Genomic DNA, 23556 nt, shown 5'->3' with positions numbered 1-23556 from the left:
GCGTAATATATTTTAATATTAATCGAGAAAAACCAATCACATGTTTTGCCCTTGCTCATGCATACATACATACATACATTCCCCTATCGTAGTTAGAATTCATCAGTTCATTACCATCTTGTACACATAATTAGACCAGGGTCCGCCGACTCCGCTCCAACAGTTACCAGCCGGTCCGTACTTGTCATAGTTCGGAACTATTCCAGGCTTGACAGCCCAACATTCACCATAATACTGAACAGCAAAATACTCCACTTTATGTTCCTGTGCAAGCTTCGCACAAGCGATGATAGTGGCATCCATATTTTGCCAGTCGATTTGTGGTCGAAGATTTTTAAGGTATTGTGGAAGTGTTCGACCAACAAACTTGTCTTTGAAGCAACCAAGAGGACTGTACTTTGGCAATGCTAAAATCGTTCCAACACAGGTTCATTATGTAAATTTTGCAGATGGTTTAATCATCGACAGTTCATCGTCATTGCAAAAAATATAGAAAGAACAAATGTTCTAAAACCTGGCAATGATGTTTACAAATGTATAATTATAAATTAGAAAAAAAATCAGAGAAGAAAAACCATGATGATTGGGAAGGGAAATTTTTGTATTATATGGAGACTGTCTCGTCGTCTGTGTATTGCATGGAGACTGTTTCATCTAATTTCAAGGAACAAAAGTGCACCAAATGTTTGAACTTCAGTACACCACTTCAGTACACCATGCACCAATGCTACCAAATACATTCTGGGCTCGATCCATGACACTGCATGCTGCTGGTTGTAGCTAATGTGGCACTTACCTACACATGGACTATCAAAGTTGCAATTTCCTTCTGTCGGCGGTTTCACAATGCGATACTGTTCACAAACATGCATTGGTAAAGATGCAATTTCTCCCTGGTCGTTGATCATTTCACATTTTAGTGATCTTGTCATAACACCCTGGCCACATATCGTTGAACACTATAACAAGCAAACGGGAGCTAGTATTGATCAGTTTGCCCAGGTTTCTTCAAGGGTGTGTTTGAGGACTGGCTGATAAAATTTTGATGCAGGAATGACAGCAAGATGTATATGCAAAAAAAAAAATTAGAAAAAAGTAATTCAGGCAAAAACAAAGAATAAATTTTGAAATTCGCATTTTGCAATACCATGAAGATTTAACTTTTTACATACTTTTGACCATGGTCCAGGCTTGTACGATGGTGGACAGGCAATTTCGTTACAATGAACAAAATCCGGCTTTTCTGCTGTTGGTCTTGGACCGGCACATTCCGTGTCGTCAACCACCCGAAAGTGTTCAGTTGTTAATCGTCTGCATTCAATTTTTCTGTGTTGGCTTCCTTTTCCACATGTCTTAGTGCAAGCTGTCAAATAAGAATGCCATCTAAAAGGTAAAAACAAAATATTTCATCGCTAACTATAATATTTAATAGCATTTCAACCAAAACACCATCGTACTAAAATTTAAAGGTTTCCTCAGGGACGCCGGAACAGGGGGGGAACCATGGAGGGGCAGCTGCCCCCTTTTCCTTTGCCGGCAAGGGGGACAAAAACACCCTTTTCTTTTTAAAGGATTACATTCTATAAGTAAAAGTGCAACCAAAGAGCTTCAAGAAGAGCACACCAAAATCATCTTAGAAAGAGAAACCAAGTTCAACAGACGATGTTTTGCAAACATTCCTTAAAAGATGCGCGCCGCTGCAGATTGAAGTATGCCCTTTCACGAAAATTCCCCCGCCCCCCCCCTTTCGCCCTCGCATTGTTCCGGCGCCCTTCGGTTTGCTAAAACATACTCTGGAGGACAATCATGTGCATTGCACACTTGATCAACAGCTGGTTTTGCATTCGAGGGGCAGTTTGACATTCCAACGCGAGTATTATCATCTTCACGGGAACATGTCACATCTCGGGTAGACATACCTGCAGTACAACAAACATAACGCCTTCAATATAACGACTTCAACAGTCGTTAATTTAACGATAAGCGTGTAATTTTTTTATACATATTTTGGTACTAATTTAGTAATATACCTCCTGCACATGTTTTTGAGCAAGTTGACCATAAACCTATTTTCCAGCGGAATATATCTGGAGATGGTTTGGCAGGATTCTCTACAGGAACACTGTACCGAATAACAACACCTTCGTTCCGGCCTCTGATGTGAACAAACTAATGGAGATTGTAAATCAAATCAGGTTCGTGAAAAAGGCCCCAAACACAACAGACATTATGATAGTAATGATTATGCAAAAAACTACTTTTGCGTCCTCCGCACATGCAGCAACATGATATAATTAATATTGCAATAATTTTGGCTCTGGAAAAAAAGATTATAAAAATTGAAAGCAAAATCGTAGGATATTGAAAACAGATATAACCATTCACTAGTATACTTTCGAGGATCTTTGATTCTTTGAAGGCATAATAGGCAGTAATATATTAGGGCTTATTCTGCAACAAGATATCTAATAACAGGATTGTGTGGACATAGTTATATAAATTTATTTTAAGTAGTATTTTTAGGGCGCAAAGCGTTGTCAGTGATTGTTGAACATGAATATTTTCCGTCATACCACAAGTTTTAGATCTTCAGTCACAAGACCAGGTATGATGATTTCATCTTGATATGTATTACTTCTTCGTACATAAGTAATTTTCATGCCGGATCTCTCTGTTGTCTTAGTCCAAGATGGCAGTTTGATGATATACTCTCCATTCATGTCCTGAATGCCTGAAGCATACATTTAAATTAAGTAATTTAGTTATTATGTATTTGGTGCAAAATACGCTGACACCAGGTTTTGCATGAGTACCTACTGGGATGAAATAGATCTTCTTGCCGTAATGACGTCAAATGCCGAAAGCCTGATGTTCCATGCAGGGAATTTAGTTGGCTCCCAATCACACTTCGTGTAACATCAGACTTTCCACGTTTAATGTTCATGCATTATGAGAAAGGTGTATTCACAAGGGACCAATCTGGTTAACAAGACGTCATAATTCGGCACAACCAACGATCGAGATGACAAATAGAAAAGCCATTGAATGAACCACACTCGTATACCTATCATATTCCAATTTGCCCCATTCATTTTGGCGTGGACATTGCTGTAACCTTTTTTTAAAATCACCATTGTGTCTGCATTATCGAATCCTACAATAAAACAAAAAACATATCTTTTAACAGTACATTTGATACATTCAACTATACACTGGCAGATTTCTACTGATGAATATGGGCAAATTCTTATACATTATAAATAATCAAATAAAGAAAAAATACCCCATGATAAGTGTATTTTGGTGTAGTTGGTCATTTCTGGCTCACATGTCGACCCATCTCCAGCACACACACCACAACGATCAAGTTCATCTCCATTCAGTTCCTTATCACAACCCAAATGCTAAATAATTGAAATAAAAATACAAAAACATAAGAAATGAAACACAACGAATTTGAATCCCGATTTCAGCCAAGGTTACATTTATTTACTAACGCACTTTAACGAGGCCTAATCCGAGCTGCATGATTTTACCGTTAACATTACAAAAATCAAGTTCAAAGCTAGGTCTGGTGTGTATTCGCTTGAAGCTATAAGTGAGATGTTCAAACACGGCTATGTTGAGGTAACTCTCTTGCCACGGTGTCGCTATAAATTTTAGATAGTAAAATTGATAAATTGAGTTTTTCTCTCACTCTTTTATATTAGAGTAAGCTATCAGAATTGATAATCGTAATTGGACTATAGATTACAAGATTATTTTGACTCGATATAGTAATATATACGAAAGTAAGAATGGGGAAGAAGAGTGGGCTAAACCTCATTCATGAGTAAAATTTTACCTCACACTCTCCTTGAACACATATATCAGGATTATTATCATCATCGCCATAACATCTTGTACCATCTGTAACCTGGCCATGTAGGCTTGCTCCTGAACTAGAAATATGACGACACCACCGCCAACACTCTACAAAGATCAATGAAGACAGTCTGCTAATCACTACGGAAAGTCAGCAAGATATCACTCCAAGAAATTGTCAAAATTTTTATTGATTTTTCCCAGAATTTCACACCTTCCTCTTTTCATAATATCCAAGATAATATCCGAGATTTTCTGGACTTTTAAAAGGAAGAACGTTCCAGATTCTTTGAAACGATTATTAAGTGATTTTTAAACGATTGTACTTTTTCTTGAAATGTGCAATATTCATGGAATGATACACCTTCCCCATAAAAAAGCATGTGATGGGGAAACTGAACTTGAGGAAATCCGGTAAACGTCCTATTTATTTGTAACAACGAATTACCTGCGCCTGGACGAATATAATGAGTATAATTAACATTGACTGCAGACTTGCATTGCATGTCTCTGAAGGGTTTTGAATCACCTGGACATGCCTAAAGGAGATTTCATCATAATAAAAAATTCTATTAGCCATTTTTAGGGTAATCGAATGCTGAGCTGGCTTCGGAGAAATTTATACCTGGATGAAAGCCTGCTGGAGATATCACACACGCACTCACATGCCCGCCTGCATGGTTGACCACAGGCGAAAGGATATTGAAAAATTAACTTATGGATCGTTCTAAACAGATCTGTAAAACTTCGTAGTTTCTAAATATTCGCTAATATTATGCGCTAGCTCTGAACACAGTAAATGATTATTTAAAACACATTTCACAACTTACTTGCTTATTACAGGTTCTCTCTTCTTTGTCTTTACTGGGATCTTTGCATGGTTCTCCGTGTCTTTTTGGACTTTTAATAAATCAATATGATTTATGAAGTTTATCATTTTCTTGGTGGATTATATTGCATGCATGATATAGAACATATCGGATAACAATACATGTTGATGCTGGTTCAGTATTATCTGTGGAGGTCTGCCGGGCGAGAGAGAGTAACCTAACCTTTACCTTGGATTGTCACATTTTCGTGAACGATATTGTATTCCTACTCCACATGATCGACTGCACTGGGTATACTCAGACCATGATCCCCAGTTCCCGTTAATGGAAGGAGAACCATTGTCAACACATTCACCTCTGATGCACCACTGTGACAAATCAGAATATTTTTTATTTTACAGCTGAGGTCAGATAGATAGTTCAGAGTGGGTAAGGTGGGTCTATCCTTTTTATACTCCGTTTTCACCTGAGCTTTTCAGAGAATTTAAAGACCCAGCCAAAAGTCCATTTTAGGGGCCTTTAACCCGATAGGCACTTTCCGTCCGTTCATTTTCGGGACTGTATATACCTTTATTATATCGGGACCCTACTTTAGCCTAGGACCCGGGACTAATTGCCGTCCACTTTGCACCCCTCTGAGGGATCCTTGTTTCGATAAATGTGAGGATTTTTACTTTTTATAGCCGTCAGTTTATATTATTCCATACCATACCTTGTCTTTTCCACAGGATGTCCCCTCTGCAGGTGCACCCCCACGCCACCAGCATCCACCACCATCGTCACAGTATAGGGGGCCACAGGTCTACAAAGATATTTTCGTTTGGTCACTCCTTTATTAGTGTCCTAAATACATGCATGGCATCGCTTCTAGTCACAATTTTAGCCACTCATATATTTGATTTGAATGTTATGAGTATATTTCCAGCAATCTCACACATTTTACTGTACAGACTACAGTGATATAATGTTCACAAGCCGACAAAAACCAAGATGACGTAACTGAGATCCATATGTCCTTTCCCTTCGCCATAATTTAAAACGTAAAACATACAAGATTCTCGGAAATACTGCCTGTTAATTTCTACTTACACTTGCGCATTGTCGTGCTTTAGAAGTTCCAAGTGAGTATTGACATTGTTTGTGCCCGTCAAATATTGAACCAGGTAGGTTGTTTTTCATGTAAGGAGGTATTGCAGGAGGTTTTAACGTTGGCGCATCTTTCATGCAAAATGAACGACCAGATCTAAGAAATAGAAGGTATACTAATATATTGTTATAATTTTGTGTCTCAGTTTTATAACTAAGAAAAAAGGCAATAATAAACTCAGTTTCAAATGAGAATGATAATGGATAGAGTGTGATATCGATGAACGAAATAACAACACATTATTGAGCAATCGTCTCCGTAGCGAGACATAACCAAATGCTCTGAACTAACAGATTGATTTATTGCTGCAATCTGGACGAAAAATATTCGCGGAAGTGTTCAGTTTGTCTATACATTTCCATGTTTAACTGTAGTAACCAAAGAATTTTGTTACCTTCTCGCTGGAAACAGGTTTTATACTGAATGCGAACACAAAATGTTCATGTCACCTTAGATAATCTTGTACCCATCTTCTCGAACATTTTGACCATGTAAAACAGGCTTTACCAGAAGGGACGTACGTAGACATGATATTAGCTCCATTGGGACATTCATCAGTTCCTGGGTCGTGTCCACCTCCAAGACTGTTGAAAATTGATGTGTGCAGTTTTCAAAATATAATCTAGACGTCATCGTCCAAAGTTTATGCAAGACACATCACTTATTTCACTAACATTATAAATTCTCAGTGAAAAGTAAATACATGTATGATTCACAGTGAAAGTTGAAAATAAAATTCGCGGAGGTAGTCATTCAATTGGGTCCAATCCACAGACACATGGGTGGTATACAATTGCAATTTACTTTATTTTCGCTTATAGTGAATCATTGATTAAAGATGGCAAGTTACAGGTGGCATTATAAGATAACACGAGAGACGCAAGAGAATTATTATGATTATACATTACTTGTGGAAATTTTCATGGGCAGCAATAACAGAAGAACTAAGACCAATGTGTCCAACAATAGAAGGCATGCTCCTCCAGTAACACATCCCACCAGACAGGGCAAGACCTTGGGTTAAAAAATAGGCTATCTAATCTAATTATCAATTCTAAAGGTTTTTAAAGGGTAAAGGCCAGGAACAGTTGAGAAAAATTAGTCAACTATCGGTCCTCCGCCAGGAATCGAACCTACGCTTATGCGATGCCAGTGCAGTATGATTCCACTCGAAATTAAGACCCTTTAAAATTTACCTACATCGAGTGAAGTGCCACAAAATCGTATCTCTAATTATCAATTCTTTCATTAGTTTCATACTTCAAACACTTAATCTAACATCCAAATTTTAAAATATTCTTACCTCCACCAGTGTGGCTGAAAAGTAAAAAAAAGTGATTTTGCAAACATACGTTTTCAAAATTTACATATCTATATAGTTGAATGCCGTAAAATCATATTTACTCATGATGTTACCTGGTGAACAAAGTCCCTGCATCAACATGCTGTGGATCCTCGTCTGATTGAGGATTGTTTGCTTGCAACCAACTTCCAAAGTGATCTATTTTAACTCCATTTGAGGCTTTTCGAGTATAATTTAGCTGCAAACATGCATGATAGATAATATTTACAATTTATTCGTTGAAGTAACTTCGGTCTAATATATCAATATTAGAATATGTCAGTTTAGAGAGTAATACGTTAAACTATACCTTACCTCGCCGTTATTAAGGATAAGAATCTTTGTAACAACATAATGCAATTTGATGTCACCAAAGGAACTATCTGTGAACATTCTTGAAACCTTTCATGTAAAATTATGACATTATATTCATCGTGTATGCTATATGTGTTACATGCTATAGGAAGCCCTCGTTCAGTGTAAACAACTCTGCGCATGTAAATAGAGTTATATATAATTCCAATGGAGTTCAAAATACTTACAATATTAGCAATGATAAGTAGCATGTCTGGTAGTTCTTTCAGTGGAATGTGCTCAGTAATCAGGTGATCACCGACATAGATGATTTCATAAAATCTATGTCCGTTTTCATCATCATCAATTTCATCCTTATTTCTGAATTCTCTTTCACCAAGTAATGTCTCATCTCGTGGTAGATTGTCTGAATGAAATGTCAATTACAATTTATATGATCCTATGAGCATATTGTAGTTTAGCGCATGACGTTGTATAAGACGAGTTTCGACAGGCAGACCATCCATTCTACGTACAACACAAACTGCGCGGTTATATTGTTTATTCAATTTGCAGCTTACCTCGCGTATCAAACATAACTTTGTTATCCTTTTTAAAATCTTTATCATTTTTCTTTATGACGAGATGAGGGATACTGTCATCATCATGATCCTGCTCTAGCAGATGACGAGGTATAGGCTCTATGAACAACATTTCATCATCCACAAGGCGAAGTGCACCACTCTGAAATCAAAGGGAATTCATCCATGCAGCGACTGAACTCCAAATCAAAATTTCTCAATCATACACGGCGATATTGTAAAACCTCTCAAAGAAATTATCACAATAAACATCCAGGCTAACAATCTTACCACTCCACGATGATCACTTAATGCAACAAAAGATCCCGGATGATCAATGACATGGCCGTGGTAAAAATTACGATGGGGCGCATCATTAATGGTCTTTGAACCATCCTTGTGTCGAATTTCAACGTGAAAAGCAGGACCAAGCAGACGCTTATTCAATGATACTTTTAGACGAAGATCCTTGTCAAACGCGTTAAGATGATAGTATTTCAAGCCAGTTGCTCGAGTCCCACGTTTTGCACGATGACTTGAAATTTGTTGTCCTTTTTCATTAGCATGTTTAGGAAACGTTATGTCATATTCAGGTACTGCAAAAAAATAACACAGTTAAAGTAGTAAACAGTATGTGTCTGCAAAGCATATAACCCACCAATCCTGAAGGCTAAAAACGCTTCGCGGTAGCTAATATCAAGATCAATTTACGAAATGCGAGTGTTCACGGCATAAAAACTACCAAACCAATACTTGTAAATTTTACTGGAACACTGCATGAGAACTACGATCATTGTAAACTCTGTAATATACCATTTGCACTTCAAGCTTTTCTTCGCAAGAGATATATGCAAAGCTGGTATAGCGAGACTGCCGGGCGTGCCTGCGCTTTGCCCTGCGTCCATGAAAATAGTTTACATCGGTTACGTACCGTTTGTCAATGAGGATGCACCAAAATATCTTTTCAATTCAACACTGTTCATCTTCAGGTGGATATCATGAGACTTTTTCTGCATGGAAAGCAAATAATTTTTAGCCAGCAAACAGGCAATATTTTCTTCCAAACGAAAGGGGAGTTACATCATGCATGATTCAATTTTACTATACATTATAGAGATGTCTATCCCAAGATTAACCCGCAACCTGCAAAGGTCCTGCATGTACACTGATTTTACATGCGTAATACCAAATAGTAAATATTAAGATTAAAAAAAAGTGATCATAATGCGCCACGCCAACGCGATCTAGCAAATCTTTTTTTATCTAGCATACATTACATATATAACATGTAATTGAACGACGCATAAAACATTTTTTTTGATAGATTTAATAAAAATCGTCTTAGATCAAAATAAACAATATGCTCAATAAAAGGAAATAATTATACTTTTTATTTTCTCACCTGTTTTCCCATATTTGCCGACATTGTGCAATCTGAAATGAAAACCACAAGGAATAAACAACAAGTCTCTAGTTTCATCGAGTCAGTAAACAACGCATATAGCCTCATAAAAAATTTAGCCGCTCGCCGCTGCAACGCATAGTATCTGTATGCGGACAAGAAATGTTTCTGATTCGTCAATCAATATGTCTAGTTGCCCAATCAGGAACACGCTTCTTCCAACAAACTATCTAAAATGGTCTACGAGTCTAATAAAACCCTCTAATTTACCTTACTAGCTCACGCACGGGCGTACTGTTTAGTACCAATTTATAGAACCCAGAAGTCACAATCCATGCAGTAATAGTTCGTATGACCACAGTATGACCCACATGTACATACACTCATAGTTCATGAGAATATTGCATTTTGTAGCCTTTTTATTGGCTCTGGCGTCGCAATGTCACAAAGTTTCGATTGTCACAATTATTAAGCAAGATTCTTTTTCCACTCCATATAAAACATATTTAACAGCAAAATAATACAAGAATTTTATGTTGTCATAATTATGAATATATTATTTGCTGCATTCGCTTCTACTTTTTTCGAAATATCTGTCCACGACTGCCATTAGTAAGATCGTTATTGTACTATAATATTAGGCGACAAAAAAGATTTAAACCCTAACAATTACACAATTAGTCGATATCGCTTTTAGAATAGTTTTTACCTCTTGTAAGACATCATTTAAAAAATCACCGACTATAAGTATAACATTTCGAATTAACTGTCGTATTAAACAATGCTGCATAGAAATTTTAGAAATATCTACTTACCAAGGAACAACATCAACAGTGTCAGAGAGGCTAAAGGGACAACTAAAACACCCATTGCTCAGTTTTTAGCAGTCAGCAACCACTAGAATCTGATTCCAACAATTCTAACAATTCAGAAATATAGTCATACAAGATCGATGTCTTAAACTTGAATGAGCCGTATGATCCCCTACAGTGACATTTATAGCAGTATATACAAGCTTTCAGTATCACAACGCTGTTGCTAATTAAAGATATACACGCAACTGAACCAACATTTCCTATTGTTCATACGCTTTATTGTTTGAACAGACCTCCTTTGATTGCACTGTTTGTAATTTAATTTCACCAAGAACTCAATATTTACCTCATGGGAGTTAATTGAAAACTATAAATCACAGAAAATATCAATGTCAATAATCAAATATACCAATGCCTGGGATGTTTCTTAGCAACGTCTGATCGGTGGTCCCACACACTGACATTTTTTGTTCAGGCTGGCTTCAACTCGCCAGACCTGAGGCCCAGACGTGACTTAAAAAACAAATGACAATCAAGCATTACTTACAGGTTTACTTGCTAAAAAAATAGACTTATGCATGACGACACGGGGACAATTTTTGGGTAAATGTATGTACTCCATAGACCATTATGAGTTTCGTATTTATCCAGGCATAAAAGATGACTCAATTAAGCCTTAATTTAAGGCTCGTTTGCACTTGAAATTTTTGCTACAATTTTATGTGTAATTTTCTTCTTTTAAAAGATATGAACGAATTGTGAATTAGTTACGGATGTTCAAATATAGGAACACATCAGAGCATTCGTAACTTATTACTCGTCCACATCTAGCAAAAGAGGAAAATCGCAGCAAAAATCCCAAGTGTAAACGGACCTTCACAACAGAATTGAATCTACTTGCCAACTTGGTCTATAGGCAATTCTATAACTCGAATATGATATGGCTTAAGCGCTTAGCTTTAGAGTTTACAGTTTTGAAAAAAACGTATATTTACTTCTACTTAATTAGCTGTAAACGCCTATACGGACTATAAAACGTAGAATGCTTTGCTTCATCGCAGGACTTTTCATACGGGCGAAGCTGATTGGTATGCATGCAGCCATTTGCATGCAACAGATTTGAGCTTTACTTTTCATATGAATTCACTTATTTTGTTTATGCAACAGTTGAATTGATCATGGCGGAGAACATGCATAACCTATATAAAATACTTCACATCCACACCAATATCTCTATAAAATTAAAACCAATGCGTTGTCAGACCAAAACGTGTGGGAATTGGGATTTAATTAAAAAATACAAAATCATATATGCAATCAATATTTTCATAGAATATAATATTTCATTTACTTTTATTAACTCGGCTTTTAAATGTTTGCACCTTAGACCGGCCTAAAGCCTATAGAGGGCAAAAATGTGATGAAAGCTCTAGGCATCAGATAAGCATAGGCGTACGGGACAGGGGGGGCACTCGTCCCCCGCCAAAAAAAAATTCGGAGAATCAAGACATTCGGGCAAACTGAAAAATTTGTAATATATATCACATTATCACATATGTTTATTCTATTTGGCCATTTTTGTTACACTTTCTTCTAAGCCCATCCGGCGCTTTGCCAAGTTTATTTTTACAAATCTGGTAAAAGTTAGAATTCGGGTACATTGTATAATTCAAAAAATTCGGGCGCCGCCCCCAAACGAGGTTAAGCTCGTACGCCTATGCTGAGATAAGAAAATATATCTACTAAATATATATTGTGTCTCAGTATCAATAATTTACACGATAAAAAATGAAGGATATATAACCCCATAAAACAGCTATACTGACTACACCGTATTGGGTGCTATTTGCTCGGACTTTTGAGCAGCACTGTTTTCGATTATAGTTTTTTACGCTAGGAATGTACTGAAAAGGAAGGCCCTCAGTTTACTTTACTAGCAAGACGTAAAAGTAAAAGTCAAGCGTAGACTACAATATGTGCACGCGGTAACGTTTTCGAGCGTTTTCACATTCGTTTTCATGCCAAAACGGTTTCAAACACTGTCAAATTACAAGAGAAGTTGAAACCAATTTAACATATTAGGCATATTTTTTTCTTGGATCGCGTGGACAGGGCGTGTACGCAATAAAATAGACAAAAACGAATATGAAAACGCTGGAAAACGACGCTCGTATGCACATAGCCTTATACTTCTTCATGGGTGCGTATCCAATTGATCGATTAATGATTGGTGAATTAGATCACTTATACAATATAACGTCGTATACATGTACATTATGCAATCTTCAATTTAGCAAGCACAGACGCTCCTGCTGTATGGCTTTATAAAATCTACGCTGTTAAACAACCAGTTGAAACAAAACATGCATGCTTAACTCAAATACATTAAACACCTACTACAAAGATTTATAGACCTACATAGGCAAAGAAATTGAGCAATTGAATTGCATGCATGTACGGGGATTGTACCCAATTATATTTCAGTAGAATCACAATACATTTCTTGTATTCAAAGCTATACTAACACTTGAATTTCCTTTTCAGTATTAGGTTACATGAAATTTGTATTTATTCCCAATCCTAAAAATTATCGATTACAAATCCAAAACGAGTAAAATTTACCAAAAATTTGAAACATGTTAGTGAAGTCATAATACGCCGTAAATCGGTGATTTTATGCACTCAGAAAAATGTACCGTATTAAATATAAAAGTGATTATTATTTTACAATCAATGGTACCAGATGGAAGTAAAACGAGCTGATTATAACTGCACTGTTGCATATTATAGAATGCAGTTAATTTGGGTTTATATAGTTGTTAATTGTATATAAGAGCTAGCCATACTTGCCAGTTTTTCAAAAAAAATCATCAGATTGCTCCGGTAGGTATGGTTCTTTGAGACCAAGTTTCCCTTGCAACACTCTGAGTTTTGAGAAGATAACATCCCATTCAAAATAGATACCTTGTAGCCACCTAGCCGTAGGTCCCCCAGTTGCTTCAAATTCAGATCTTCCGTGTAAAACTCTGCTATTGTGAAGCATTGCTATTTGACCTGACTTCAAGTGAATGTCTACGATGTTGTTCGAATCATAAAGAACTTTTGTGAACAAATAACAAGCATCGTAAAATGCTAGAAGTTCATCAGGAGTACAGTCACCTTTCGACTCAGACTCGACAGGTGGATTATACAAAATATCATTCAGTCGTCCATGTCTGTTGAGCCTAAAAGAGAAACAAATTTCAAGTTATACAATTTAATTTTTAATAGAATATAGTGTTCTTATGGTCAAATTAGTTAGATTAGTTTCATAATCCATGTACATCTTACTATCTTAGTTTTATACTACTTTTTATTAGCAAGGGCCCGAATGGGGACCTTATAATTTCGCAATGGCAGTGGGAACTGCAACAGGCCAAAAGCGACATCTGGTACTCAATCTTATCAATAGACGGACCTTATGCATAATGAACATTGAGAGGTTTAAGAAAGGTAAATTTTGGGGGTATAGCACTGTTAGTGGGGTTTGGAGGCATCCTCCCCAAGGAAATTTTTAAGTTTTAGAGTGCAGCAAATGCGATTTCCTGCGTTTTAGGGGTGCGATTTCTGCAATATCGAATACATATTGCATTACCTTAACTATACATAACCCAAAACGTTTTCTGAAAGAGGACTACCTATACTTCTAACACTAATTCAATTTTATTCTTGTAGCGTTTTTGGGGCCCTTGCAACCCAGGGACCCAGGGCAAATTGCCCCCCTTTTCTCACCACCTCTGGGCATCCCTGCATATGTGCATCAAGTTATTTAACTATTAAGACCATACTTAATTATAGGTTTGGAGTCACCAGCTATGAATTCACTAAAGGCATCTGTGCCATAATCACAATATCGGACATGAAAATTTCTCAACACATCAAAAGCATCTGGGTGGTTTTTGTGTAGCTGATTGGCAACATTGAATCCATCAACAAATATGCTATCACCTCCTGTTGTGTTTTCATTAATGCAATGTAATAACTGAATCTAAAAATCCAAAATATACTGACTAAATTAATTTAATTGTAAGGTAAACATCAGTTTTCCATTCTGATTGGTTTAGAGCAATGCAATTTTTAGGAAATCCCAGTGCAAATTTCTAAATTTGTTGAAACAGTTCTGTTTTGACACAATATGAACACAACATGAGACTGCGCATTAATTTTGTTAATTGAATAAATTATTTATCATATAACTATGTAGCATGTGTCTCTTAACTTTTTTTTGATAAGATTCTTATGCAATTTGGAAAAATATGCACTTTTGAGTTGCACAAGTCTGAAGGACGAGGCTTTGAAAAACTCACCTGTGCATGTCTTTACCAAATTGCACTCAAAAGTGTAACCCCATGAAAGTATGAAAGACCCAAAGCTGTGCACCACAACTCTTGGGAGACAAAACTGTGACGTAGATGAATATGGTCACATACACTGTGCAAATACTAGTATATCTCGTGCCAAAACAAACTTACGACGATGAATAATAATAAAAAAGAACAAAAACAAAACAAAACCGAGGCGAATTTTCAACTCCGTCGCTGACGCTTGAGTAATTATGGTCAGCATTTGCTGGCAGAGGACACAAAACTGCGTACTTGCCGACATTACATTGATAAAATGATCTACATAAACTCCGATGGCGCCACTGATGAGCAGACGCTATATTTTCACAATTATTCAAATATTTATTTTGTTGCCCAAATGTTGGCGCCCGGAAGTCATTACTATATAGCGTCTGCGCGCAGGGCTATAAACTTACATCAGGTGGAAATACCAAATATGGCATATCAGTATGAAAGGGTAAATGCTTGGTGGTATAAGCCACATTGGAAGGATTCTCAATATCTTTTACATCAAAAGTATTTCTAAGTAGAAAAAAAACACAATGTACATATACTTGCAATGATCTTTCACACAGATTGGGCAGCACAGAAAAATTTGGAGTAAATTCTTGTTACTGTTACAACAGGTGCAATATATCAGCTATATATATATATTAATATATATATATATATATATATATATATATATATATATATATATCAGCATAGGTGGCTCAGAAATCATTTTGCTTTAAGGTTAATTATCCAATTAGGTAAATAAATGTTTGTTCTAGTCACTGACCGACCTCGTGACTAGACAAACATAATATTTTCATAATTGGATAATCAACCTTAGCAAACTGATTTCTAGGCCACCTATATAACCTTCTCATATCTTACCCATAATGTGTTGTCCTCATATAGCCAAACCTTTCTGCTAATTCCATCAGAACACCATCCCTGGCAGGAGCATTATTAATCACCACAAATCCATGTTGATAAAAAGAATACAATGAATCAAATAAACTTTTATCTTCATTCATCATCAGATTATAATCTTGAAAAGGAATGTTATCTTGCAATGTTTCCCGATTCCAAAGAATAAGCTCATCCTTTACAAGGCTGTTTGAGTTCCTCCTCATACGTTCATTCTTTTCTGGCAATTTCATTTTCTGAAGCCAACCAACTGAATACTTGCTTTCATGCCCACCAGACCAAATACACTTCAGATGCTTACCATCTTCCAAAACCACCAATTCTTCAATTTGAATGTCCTTTTTGAGATCCCTTGCAGTATTGAACAGTTTCTGTTTACTGGATGACTCATAACATTGAGAACATTTGCAGTTATCACGTAAAAAATTATAAGGAAATCGTGAGACAGTGCCATCACTCCAGGTGACATTCAAATTTCTGTTGCCAAGCTCCTTAAACACTTCTTTCATATATGAACTTGAGTTTCTTGCCTTGTCAATTGCTTATTTAAAATTTTAAAAAGTAAATTATAAAATATACAATTACACAAAACATAGACCTATATTGAGAATTGAGAAAGGTGTTTCAAAAATTTCATCATAATTTTCTCCAAAATTCAAATATGGCTCATTATAAGTTTATAACCCTTTGCATGATGAGCTCTATCTCGATATATGTCCCTAAAAATATCACTAATGGCCTGATTCTATCAGAAGTCCAATGTTTGCATTTGGGTTTGCTGTAAATCGAGAAATAGCCCTTGACAGGTAGCAGAGGGAATCGAAATATTTTATTTCATTTACATGGATAATAAATTTTAGATGATTTGCGTTAAATCGACTAAATACCTGTTCGCATGGTGTCTGACTCATTGGAAAGATTCGAGACACGTCGATAAATTGTCTTGCGAATAATGTACGAATTGATCTGTAATTCCAAACATTTCTTTAAATCCTGTCTTCTGTGATTAAATTGGGACGAAATCGACCTTGCGGTTTTTGAAAACATTGTTGCTCTTGGACTAAGAACCTCTTTATATAATAATAATTTAAACGTCTTTTAGATCTCAGTTGCTGGCTTTTTGCGCAATCTCCGACGTAGATACAGTGAGCTCCACATATATCTGGAGTAAGAACTTAAGACTTCCGTGAGGCCAAAAAGTGAAGCCAAAGATGGTAATAATACACTTTGGCTTCACTATTTGCACCCAAAGTTCTTACTCCAGGTATATGTGGAGCTAACTGCGTAGATAACACAGCAAGCACAGCAGCAAGTGTCCTAAAACAACATAACGCAATCACAAGACGCAACCATTGACCCCAGGCCAGAGATTGGCCCTCGCAAATCACACGGTTAAATGCAACCATCAGCCAGGGAGGTTATAAGATGGTTATCAGGCTGACTTCAACTCCCCAGGCCCAGACGTGACTTTAAAAAACAAATGACAATCAAGCATTACTTACAGGTTTACTTGCTAAAAAAATAGACTTATGCATGACGACATGGGGACAATTTTCAGTGGGTAAAATGTATATACTCCATAGACCATTATGAGTTTCGTATTTATCCAGGCATAAAAGATGACTCAATTAAGCCTTAATTTAAGGCTCGTTTACATTTTTGCTACGATTTTATGTGCAATTTTCTTCTTTTAAAAGATATGAACGAATTGTGAATTAGTTACGGATAAACGGACCTTCACAACAGAATTGAATCTATTTGCCAACTTGGTCTATGACTATAGGCAATTCTATAATTCGAATATAATATGCCTTAACCGCTTAGCCTTAGAGTTTACAGTTTTGAAAAAACAACTTATTTACTTATACTTAATTAGCTATACGGACTATAAAACGTAGTACGCTTGGCTTCATCGCAAGACTTTTGATGCGGGCGAAGTTGATTGGTATGCATGCAGCCATTTGCACGCAGCAGATTTGAGCTTTAATATGAACTCGCTTATTTTGTTAATGCAACAGTTGAATTGATCATGGCGGAGAACATGCATAACCTAAAAAATACTTCACATGCAGCACCAATATCTCTATAAAATTGAAACTAATGCGTTGACCAAAACTTGTTGGAATTGGGATTTTATTAAAAAATACAAAATTAAAGATTCAATTCATATTTTCAAAGAATATAATATTTCATTTACTTTTATTAACTCGGCTTTTAAATGATTGCACCTTAGACCGGCCTAAAGCCTATAGAGGGCAAAAATGTGATGAAAGCTCAAGGCATCAGATAAGCATAGGCGTACGGGACAGCGGGGCACTCGTCCCCCCGCAAAAAAAAATTTGGAGAATCAAGACATTCGGGCAAAATTTGAAATATATATCACATATATGTTTATTCTATTTGGCCATTTTTGTTACACTTTCTTCTAAGCCCATCCGGCGCTTTGCCAAGTTTATTTTTACAAATCTGGTAAAAGTTAGAATTCGGGTACATTGTATAATTCAAAAATTCGGGCGCCGCCCCCAAACGAAGTTACGCTCGTACGCCTATGCTGAGATAAGAAAATATATCAACAAAATATATATTGTGTCTTGGTATCAATAAATTACACGATAAAAAAATGAAGGATATATAAACCCCATAAGACCATAAGACACCATACTGACTACACCGTATTGGGTGCTATTTACTCGGACTTTTGAGCAGCACTGTCCTCGATTATAGTTTTTTACGCTAGGAATGTACTGAAAAGGAAGACCCCCTAAGTTTACTTTACTAGCAAGACGTAAAATTAATGTAAAAATAAAAGTGAAGCTTAGACTTTCCGTGTGCACGCGGTGACGTTTTCGAGCGTTTTCACATTCGTTTTCATGCCAAAAACGGCTTCAAACACTGTCAAATTACAAGAGAAGTTGAAACCAATTTAACATATTCAGCATATCTTTCCTTGGATCGCGTGGACAGGGCGTGTACGCAATAAAATAAACAAAAACGAATTTGAAAACGCTGGAAAACGACGCTCGTATGCACATAGCCTTATACTCTTTGCTCAGAATAGCCACTTCTTAATGGGTGCGTATCCAACTGATCGATTATAGATCATATAATGATTGGTGAATTAGATCATACAATAAAACGTTGTATACATGTACATTATGCAATCTTCAATTTAGCAAGCACAGACGCTCCTGCTGTATGGCTTTATAAAATCTACGCCGTAAAATAACCAGTTGAAACAAAACATGCATGCTTGTTCTTAAATACATTAAATGCCTACTACAAAGATTTATAGACCTACATAGGCACAGAAATTGAGCAATTGAATTACATGCATGTATGGGGATTGTACCCAATTATATTTTATAGAATCACTGTCTGATTTCTTGTATTCAAAGCTAGCTATATACTAACACTTGAGTTTCCTTTTCAGTATTCGGTCACATGAAATTTGTATTTATTCCCAATCCTAAAAAATATCGATTACAAATCCCCCAAAATTTATATTAAAATATACCAAATCCAAGACGAGTAAAATTTACCAAAAATTTGAAGCATGTTAGTAAAGTCATAATACGCCGTAAATCGGTGATTTTAATTCCTTTAGAAACATGTACCGTATTAAATATAAAAGTCATTATTATTTTACATTCAATGCTACCAGATGGAAATAGAACGAGCTGATTATAACTGCACTGCTGCATATTAGAATGCAGTTAATTTGGGTTTATATATTTGTTAATTGTATATACTGGTAAAGAGCTCGCAATACTTGCCAGTTTTTCAAAAAAACTCATCAGATTGCTCCGGTAGGTATGGTTCTTTGAGACCAAGTTTCCCTTGCAACACTCTGAGTTTTGAGAAGATAACATCCCATTCAAAATAGATACCTTGTAGCCACCTAGCCGTAGGTCCCCCAGTTGCTTCAAATTCAGATCTTCCGTGTAAAACTCTGCCATTGTCAAACATTGCAATTTGACCTGATTTCAAGTGCATGTCTACGATGTTGTTCGAGTCATAAAGAACTTTTGTGAACAAATAGCAAGCATCGTAAAATGCTAGAAGTTCATCAGGAGTACAGTCACCTTTCGACTCAGACTCGACAGATGGATTATACGCAATTTCATTCAGTCGTCCATGTCTGTTGAGCCTAAAAGAGAAACAATTGTTATAGTTGTGTTATAATTTATTTTTATACAATTTCATTTTTTATAGTGTGTTTTTTCTGGTCAAATTAGTTGGATTACTTTCCATCCATGGAACTATCCTGAAAATTAAGAAGAGAAATACATGGGGAGAGTTATATATTGCTTATTATTAGGCCTTTTTTTAGGGACCATACGATTTCACAACGCAAACGGCAACTGCAACTGCGACAGCTAATACACAATCCTATCAATCATACCATCCTTAATCTCTTAATAGAATCGTACTGCATTACAGGACAAGCCAAGTTTTCTTATACAAGAGCTTTTAGATTGATAAGGCGTGTACATACGTATATTGAGTTTATAGTTAACTATATTGAAGACCATACTTAATAATAGGTTTGGAGTCACCAGCTATGAATTCACTATAGGCATCTGTGCCATAATCACAATAGCGGACATGAAAATTTCTCAACACATCAAAAGCATCTGGGTGGTCTTTGTGTAGCTGATTGGCAACATTGAATCCATCAACAAATATGCTATCACCTCCTGCTGTGTTTTCATTAATGCAATGTAATAACTGAATCTAAAAAGTCCAAAATATATTGACTAAATTAATTTAGGTAAACATTAGTTTTCCATCAATAATTAACCTGCTATATGAAGATTTTAACAAATCTTAATTGTGCCTATTCTAGCATGAGCCAAATGATGTAAAAATATTACCAATATGAAAACCATGTTGAAAAGAAACTAATGATTTTCTCTCAATAAACTTCAGCTGAGAAGGACTTTCAAGTTAGCAATTTCCCATTAGGTTCTTTTTGTTCACCCCCCCCCTGACTAATGTTTCTTAAAAAAACCTGAATGAATGGGAAAAAACACAAACTGTTGGCAAGCCTAATATTTTGTCATGCATTACAACCTAACAACTTGCACAACCTACAACCTCACTGATAAAATTCTAATGCAAGACTCCTAAGAAGCATTAAAAATTATTCACTAAAAATTTATAGACAAAATATTTGCTAAATTATAATATATAATTTTGTCTCTGCTTACATCAGGTTGAGTTACCATAAATGGCATATCTGTATGAAAGGGTAAATGCTGGTTGGTGTAAGCCAAATTGGAAGGATTCTCAATATCTTTTACATTAAAAGTATTTCTAAAAAAGAACATACATATACTTGCAATGATGTAACAGAAAAGTTGGGTTGCACTGAAAAGTTTGAATATAAATTCTTTTTACTGGACAAAAGTCCTTTATGGGTCCAAAATCTGAGCAAATGTCACAAAAAGTTCACTTAATTATGCAAAAATGCATTGTCTGGAGCTTTGGTGCCATTCCAGGGTTATTTTTGGGGGAACAAAGCACTTTTAGGGGGATGAAGGTTTGGGAGCATACTCTCCAGCATACTCTCCCAAGAAAGTTTGGAAATTGAGAATACAACAGGCACAACATCCTACATTTTGGCGGTGACATTTCATTGGAAAGCGAACTATTTTTCCAACAATTGTTAATTCTGTTGCATTTTTAGACAAACGTGGGGCCCAAAGCATATTTCCCCTTTTTAAACCCCTCTCAGCCCAGTATATTAGGTTACATTCTGTACAAAGAGACGTCATTTTCATTCATGATGAAAGTTAATATTAATTATATAATCATAGATGGCTCAGAAATAATTTTGCTAACTTTAATTATCCAATTATGTAAATAAATGTTTGTTCTAGTCACTGATCTGGTGACTAGAAAAACATAACATTTTCATAATTGGATAATTAACCTTAGCAAACTGATTTCTAGGCCACCTATATAACCTTCTCATATCTTACCCATAATGTGTTGTCCTCATATAGCCAATCCTTTCTGCTAATTCCATCAGAACACCATCCCTGGCAGGAGCATTATTAATCACCACAAATCCATGTTGATAAAAAGAATACAATGAATCAAATAAACTTTTATCTTCATTCATCATTAGATTATAATCTTGAAAAGGAATGTTATCTCGCATTGTTTCCCGATTCCAAAGAATAAGCTCATCCTTTACAAGGCTGTTTGAGTTCCTCCTCAGACATTCATTCTTTTCTGGCATTTTCATTTTGTGAAGCCAACCAAATGGATACTTGCTTTCATGCCCACCAGACCAAATACACTTCAGATGCTTACCATCTTCCAAAACTACCAATTCTTCAATTTGAATGTCTTTTTTGAGATCCCTTGCAGTATTGAACAGTTTCTGTTTACTGGATGACTCATAACATTGAGAACATTTGCAGTTATCACGTAAAAAATTATAAGGAAATCTTGAGACAGTGCCATCACTCCAGGTGACATTCAAATTTCTGTTGCCAAGCTCCTTAAACACTTCTTTCATGTATGAACTTGAGTTTCTTGCCTTGTCAATTGCTTATTTGAAATTTTAAAAAGAAAGAATTATAAAAAAAAATTATAAAAAACGTAGAGGTTGAAAGGGTCTTATTTCAAGTGGAATTATAAACACTGTAATTATTATTCCACTCTAAATTAAGACCCTTCAACCTCTAGAGTTTACCTACATCAAGTGAAGTGCCAAAAATCATAATTGATTTATAAAAAACGTAGAACTATTTGAGAAAGGTATTTCAAAAATTTCATCACAATTTTTTTCAAAATTCAAATATGGCTCATTATAACCCTTTGTAATGAGCTCTTTCTCGATGTATGTCCCTAAAAATATCACTAATGGCCTGATTTTATCAGAAGTCCAATGTTTGCATTTGGGTTTGCTGTAAATCGAGAAATAGCCCTTGACAGGTAGCAGAGGGAATCGAAATATTTTATTTCATTTACATGGATAATAAATTTTAGATGATTTGCCTAAGATCGACTAAATACCTGTTCGCATAGTGTCTGACTCATTGGAAAGATTCGAGACACGTCGATAAACTGTCTTGCGAATAATGTACGAATTTATCTGTAATTCCAAACATTTCTTTAAATCCTGTCTTCTATGATTAAATTGGGACGAAATCGACCTTCCGATTTTTGAAAACATTGTTGCTCTTGGACTAAGAACCTTTTTATATAACGTCTTTTAGATCTCAGTTGCTGCGCAATCTCCTATTCTGACGTAGATAGCACAGCAAGTGCCCTAAAACATTCCCTAAAACAACATAACACAACCACAGGACGCAACCATTGGCCCCAGTGATTGGCCCAAGCGTTGACTGGCCCTCGCAGGTTACACGGTTCACTGCAACCATCAGGGCTGTTATAAGATGGTTATCTTATAACCGCCCTGCAACCATAGACTATCGAAGGCATTTAACTGTATCGAAGGTCGGTAGTCTATGCTGCAACTAGGTCTGTTCCCTTAGACAGTCTATTCCCTTCGATAGTCTATGCGGCAACTAGGCAGGGTTGCTCGGGGCATGACTAAAGGGTACAATAATATTTTAGAACGATAATTGGGGGGGTGGTGTTTATTCATATATTCAGTGCTGCCCGACGGATTTCTATTTTGTACACTATTGCACTAAAAAGGATTTAAAAAGTCATTTAAAAAATATTTTAATTTATGAATTATTCTATCAAGTACAACGTGCTCGTCGGTAAAACTTAAGGAGTAACCCTCTTGTCAGGGCACCGTCAAACCCCCGATCTCTATGCTGAATGTAACCTTTCTAACCTTTATAGCTTTTGTTTTTATGAATGCTGATATATAAGAGCTCTTATTTGAACAAACGTAACCAATTCACTCGTTCACATCTATCAAAAGTGCATTTCAGTTGGTAAAGTAACTTTAGTTGCGTATTTATACCCAGGGTATTTTGCTTCCACATTGGTCAAA

The 23556-nt window shown here is 36.0% G+C and overlaps 3 protein-coding genes across 6 annotated transcripts; all 3 read right to left on the bottom strand.

Moving 5' to 3' along the window:
- Positions 1 to 2: 2 nt before the first annotated feature.
- LOC114524402 (A disintegrin and metalloproteinase with thrombospondin motifs 6-like) lies at positions 3 to 17281 on the bottom strand. Of its 3 annotated transcripts, XM_028545464.1 has the most exons (27): positions 17075 to 17281; positions 10622 to 10642; positions 10276 to 10379; positions 9461 to 9492; positions 8990 to 9068; positions 8350 to 8654; positions 8059 to 8221; positions 7726 to 7904; positions 7499 to 7585; positions 7258 to 7382; positions 7145 to 7158; positions 6750 to 6855; positions 6291 to 6425; positions 5784 to 5937; positions 5407 to 5496; positions 4923 to 5062; positions 4695 to 4764; positions 4313 to 4403; positions 3845 to 3972; positions 3284 to 3404; positions 3065 to 3154; positions 2574 to 2731; positions 2031 to 2169; positions 1793 to 1919; positions 1173 to 1383; positions 797 to 959; positions 3 to 407 (listed from the first exon to the last, which is right to left on the bottom strand). In XM_028545464.1, the coding sequence occupies exons 3-27, from the start codon at positions 10328 to 10330 to the stop codon at positions 103 to 105; spliced, it is 3267 nt and encodes a 1088-aa protein (XP_028401265.1). In that variant the 5' UTR covers positions 10331 to 10379; positions 10622 to 10642; positions 17075 to 17281; the 3' UTR covers positions 3 to 102. The 3 variants fall into 3 exon arrangements, with proteins under 3 accessions (XP_028401265.1, XP_028401264.1, XP_028401266.1); XM_028545463.1 differs by having other exon boundaries at positions 9461 to 10642; positions 17075 to 17280; XM_028545465.1 differs by lacking the exons at positions 10276 to 10379; positions 10622 to 10642; positions 17075 to 17281 and adding an exon at positions 13126 to 13210.
- Positions 9461 to 17044, bottom strand: LOC114524405 (gamma-butyrobetaine dioxygenase-like). Of its 2 annotated transcripts, XM_028545468.1 has the most exons (6): positions 16460 to 17044; positions 15537 to 16113; positions 15074 to 15179; positions 14103 to 14302; positions 13122 to 13499; positions 9461 to 10788 (listed from the first exon to the last, which is right to left on the bottom strand). In XM_028545468.1, the coding sequence occupies exons 1-5, from the start codon at positions 16617 to 16619 to the stop codon at positions 13133 to 13135; spliced, it is 1410 nt and encodes a 469-aa protein (XP_028401269.1). In that variant the 5' UTR covers positions 16620 to 17044; the 3' UTR covers positions 9461 to 10788; positions 13122 to 13132. The 2 variants fall into 2 exon arrangements, with proteins under 2 accessions (XP_028401269.1, XP_028401268.1); XM_028545467.1 differs by having other exon boundaries at positions 9461 to 13499; positions 16460 to 17043.
- A 1439-nt stretch (positions 17282 to 18720) lies between the features above and the next one.
- Positions 18721 to 23513, bottom strand: LOC114524406 (gamma-butyrobetaine dioxygenase-like). The gene is made up of 5 exons (XM_028545469.1): positions 22602 to 23513; positions 21557 to 22133; positions 20783 to 20888; positions 20107 to 20306; positions 18721 to 19719 (listed from the first exon to the last, which is right to left on the bottom strand). The coding sequence occupies exons 1-5, from the start codon at positions 22759 to 22761 to the stop codon at positions 19353 to 19355; spliced, it is 1410 nt and encodes a 469-aa protein (XP_028401270.1). The 5' UTR covers positions 22762 to 23513; the 3' UTR covers positions 18721 to 19352.
- Between the last annotated feature and the right edge of the window lie 43 nt (positions 23514 to 23556).

This window comes from Dendronephthya gigantea, unplaced genomic scaffold, assembly GCF_004324835.1.
Source record: "Dendronephthya gigantea isolate DGI-Jeju-01 unplaced genomic scaffold, DenGig_1.0 000031F, whole genome shotgun sequence".
Classification (NCBI taxonomy): Eukaryota; Metazoa; Cnidaria; class Anthozoa; order Malacalcyonacea; family Nephtheidae; genus Dendronephthya; species Dendronephthya gigantea.
The sequence above is the reverse complement of the archived record's forward strand: the minus strand, read 5'-3'. Positions and strand labels throughout refer to the sequence as shown.

Bases quoted from the DNA above. Each gene is read 5' to 3' on its own strand.
- LOC114524405 (XM_028545468.1), bottom strand. From the start codon at position 16,619: ATGTTTTCAAAAACCGCAAGGTCGATTTCGTCCCAATTTAATCACAGA. The intron at 16,114-16,459 runs GTATTTAGTCGA...ATTTTAAATAAG, and splicing joins GTCAGACACCATGCGAACAG to CAATTGACAAGGCAAGAAAC. The intron at 15,180-15,536 runs GTAAGATATGAG...TTTTCTACTTAG, and splicing joins ATGAGGACAACACATTATGG to AAATACTTTTGATGTAAAAG.
- LOC114524406 (XM_028545469.1), bottom strand. From the start codon at position 22,761: ATGTTTTCAAAAATCGGAAGGTCGATTTCGTCCCAATTTAATCATAGA. The intron at 20,307-20,782 runs GTAAGCAGAGAC...TGGACTTTTTAG, and splicing joins TTATGGTAACTCAACCTGAT to ATTCAGTTATTACATTGCAT. The intron at 19,720-20,106 runs GTATGGTCTTCA...TTTCTCTTTTAG, and splicing joins GACTCCAAACCTATTATTAA to GCTCAACAGACATGGACGAC.
- LOC114524402 (XM_028545463.1), bottom strand. From the start codon at position 9,568: ATGAGGCTATATGCGTTGTTTACTGACTCGATGAAACTAGAGACTTGT. The intron at 3,155-3,283 runs GTATTTTTTCTT...GTTTTATTGTAG, and splicing joins CAAAATACACTTATCATGGG to GATTCGATAATGCAGACACA. The intron at 1,384-1,792 runs GTATGTTTTAGC...TTTACCTTTTAG, and splicing joins GCACATGATTGTCCTCCAGA to ATGGCATTCTTATTTGACAG.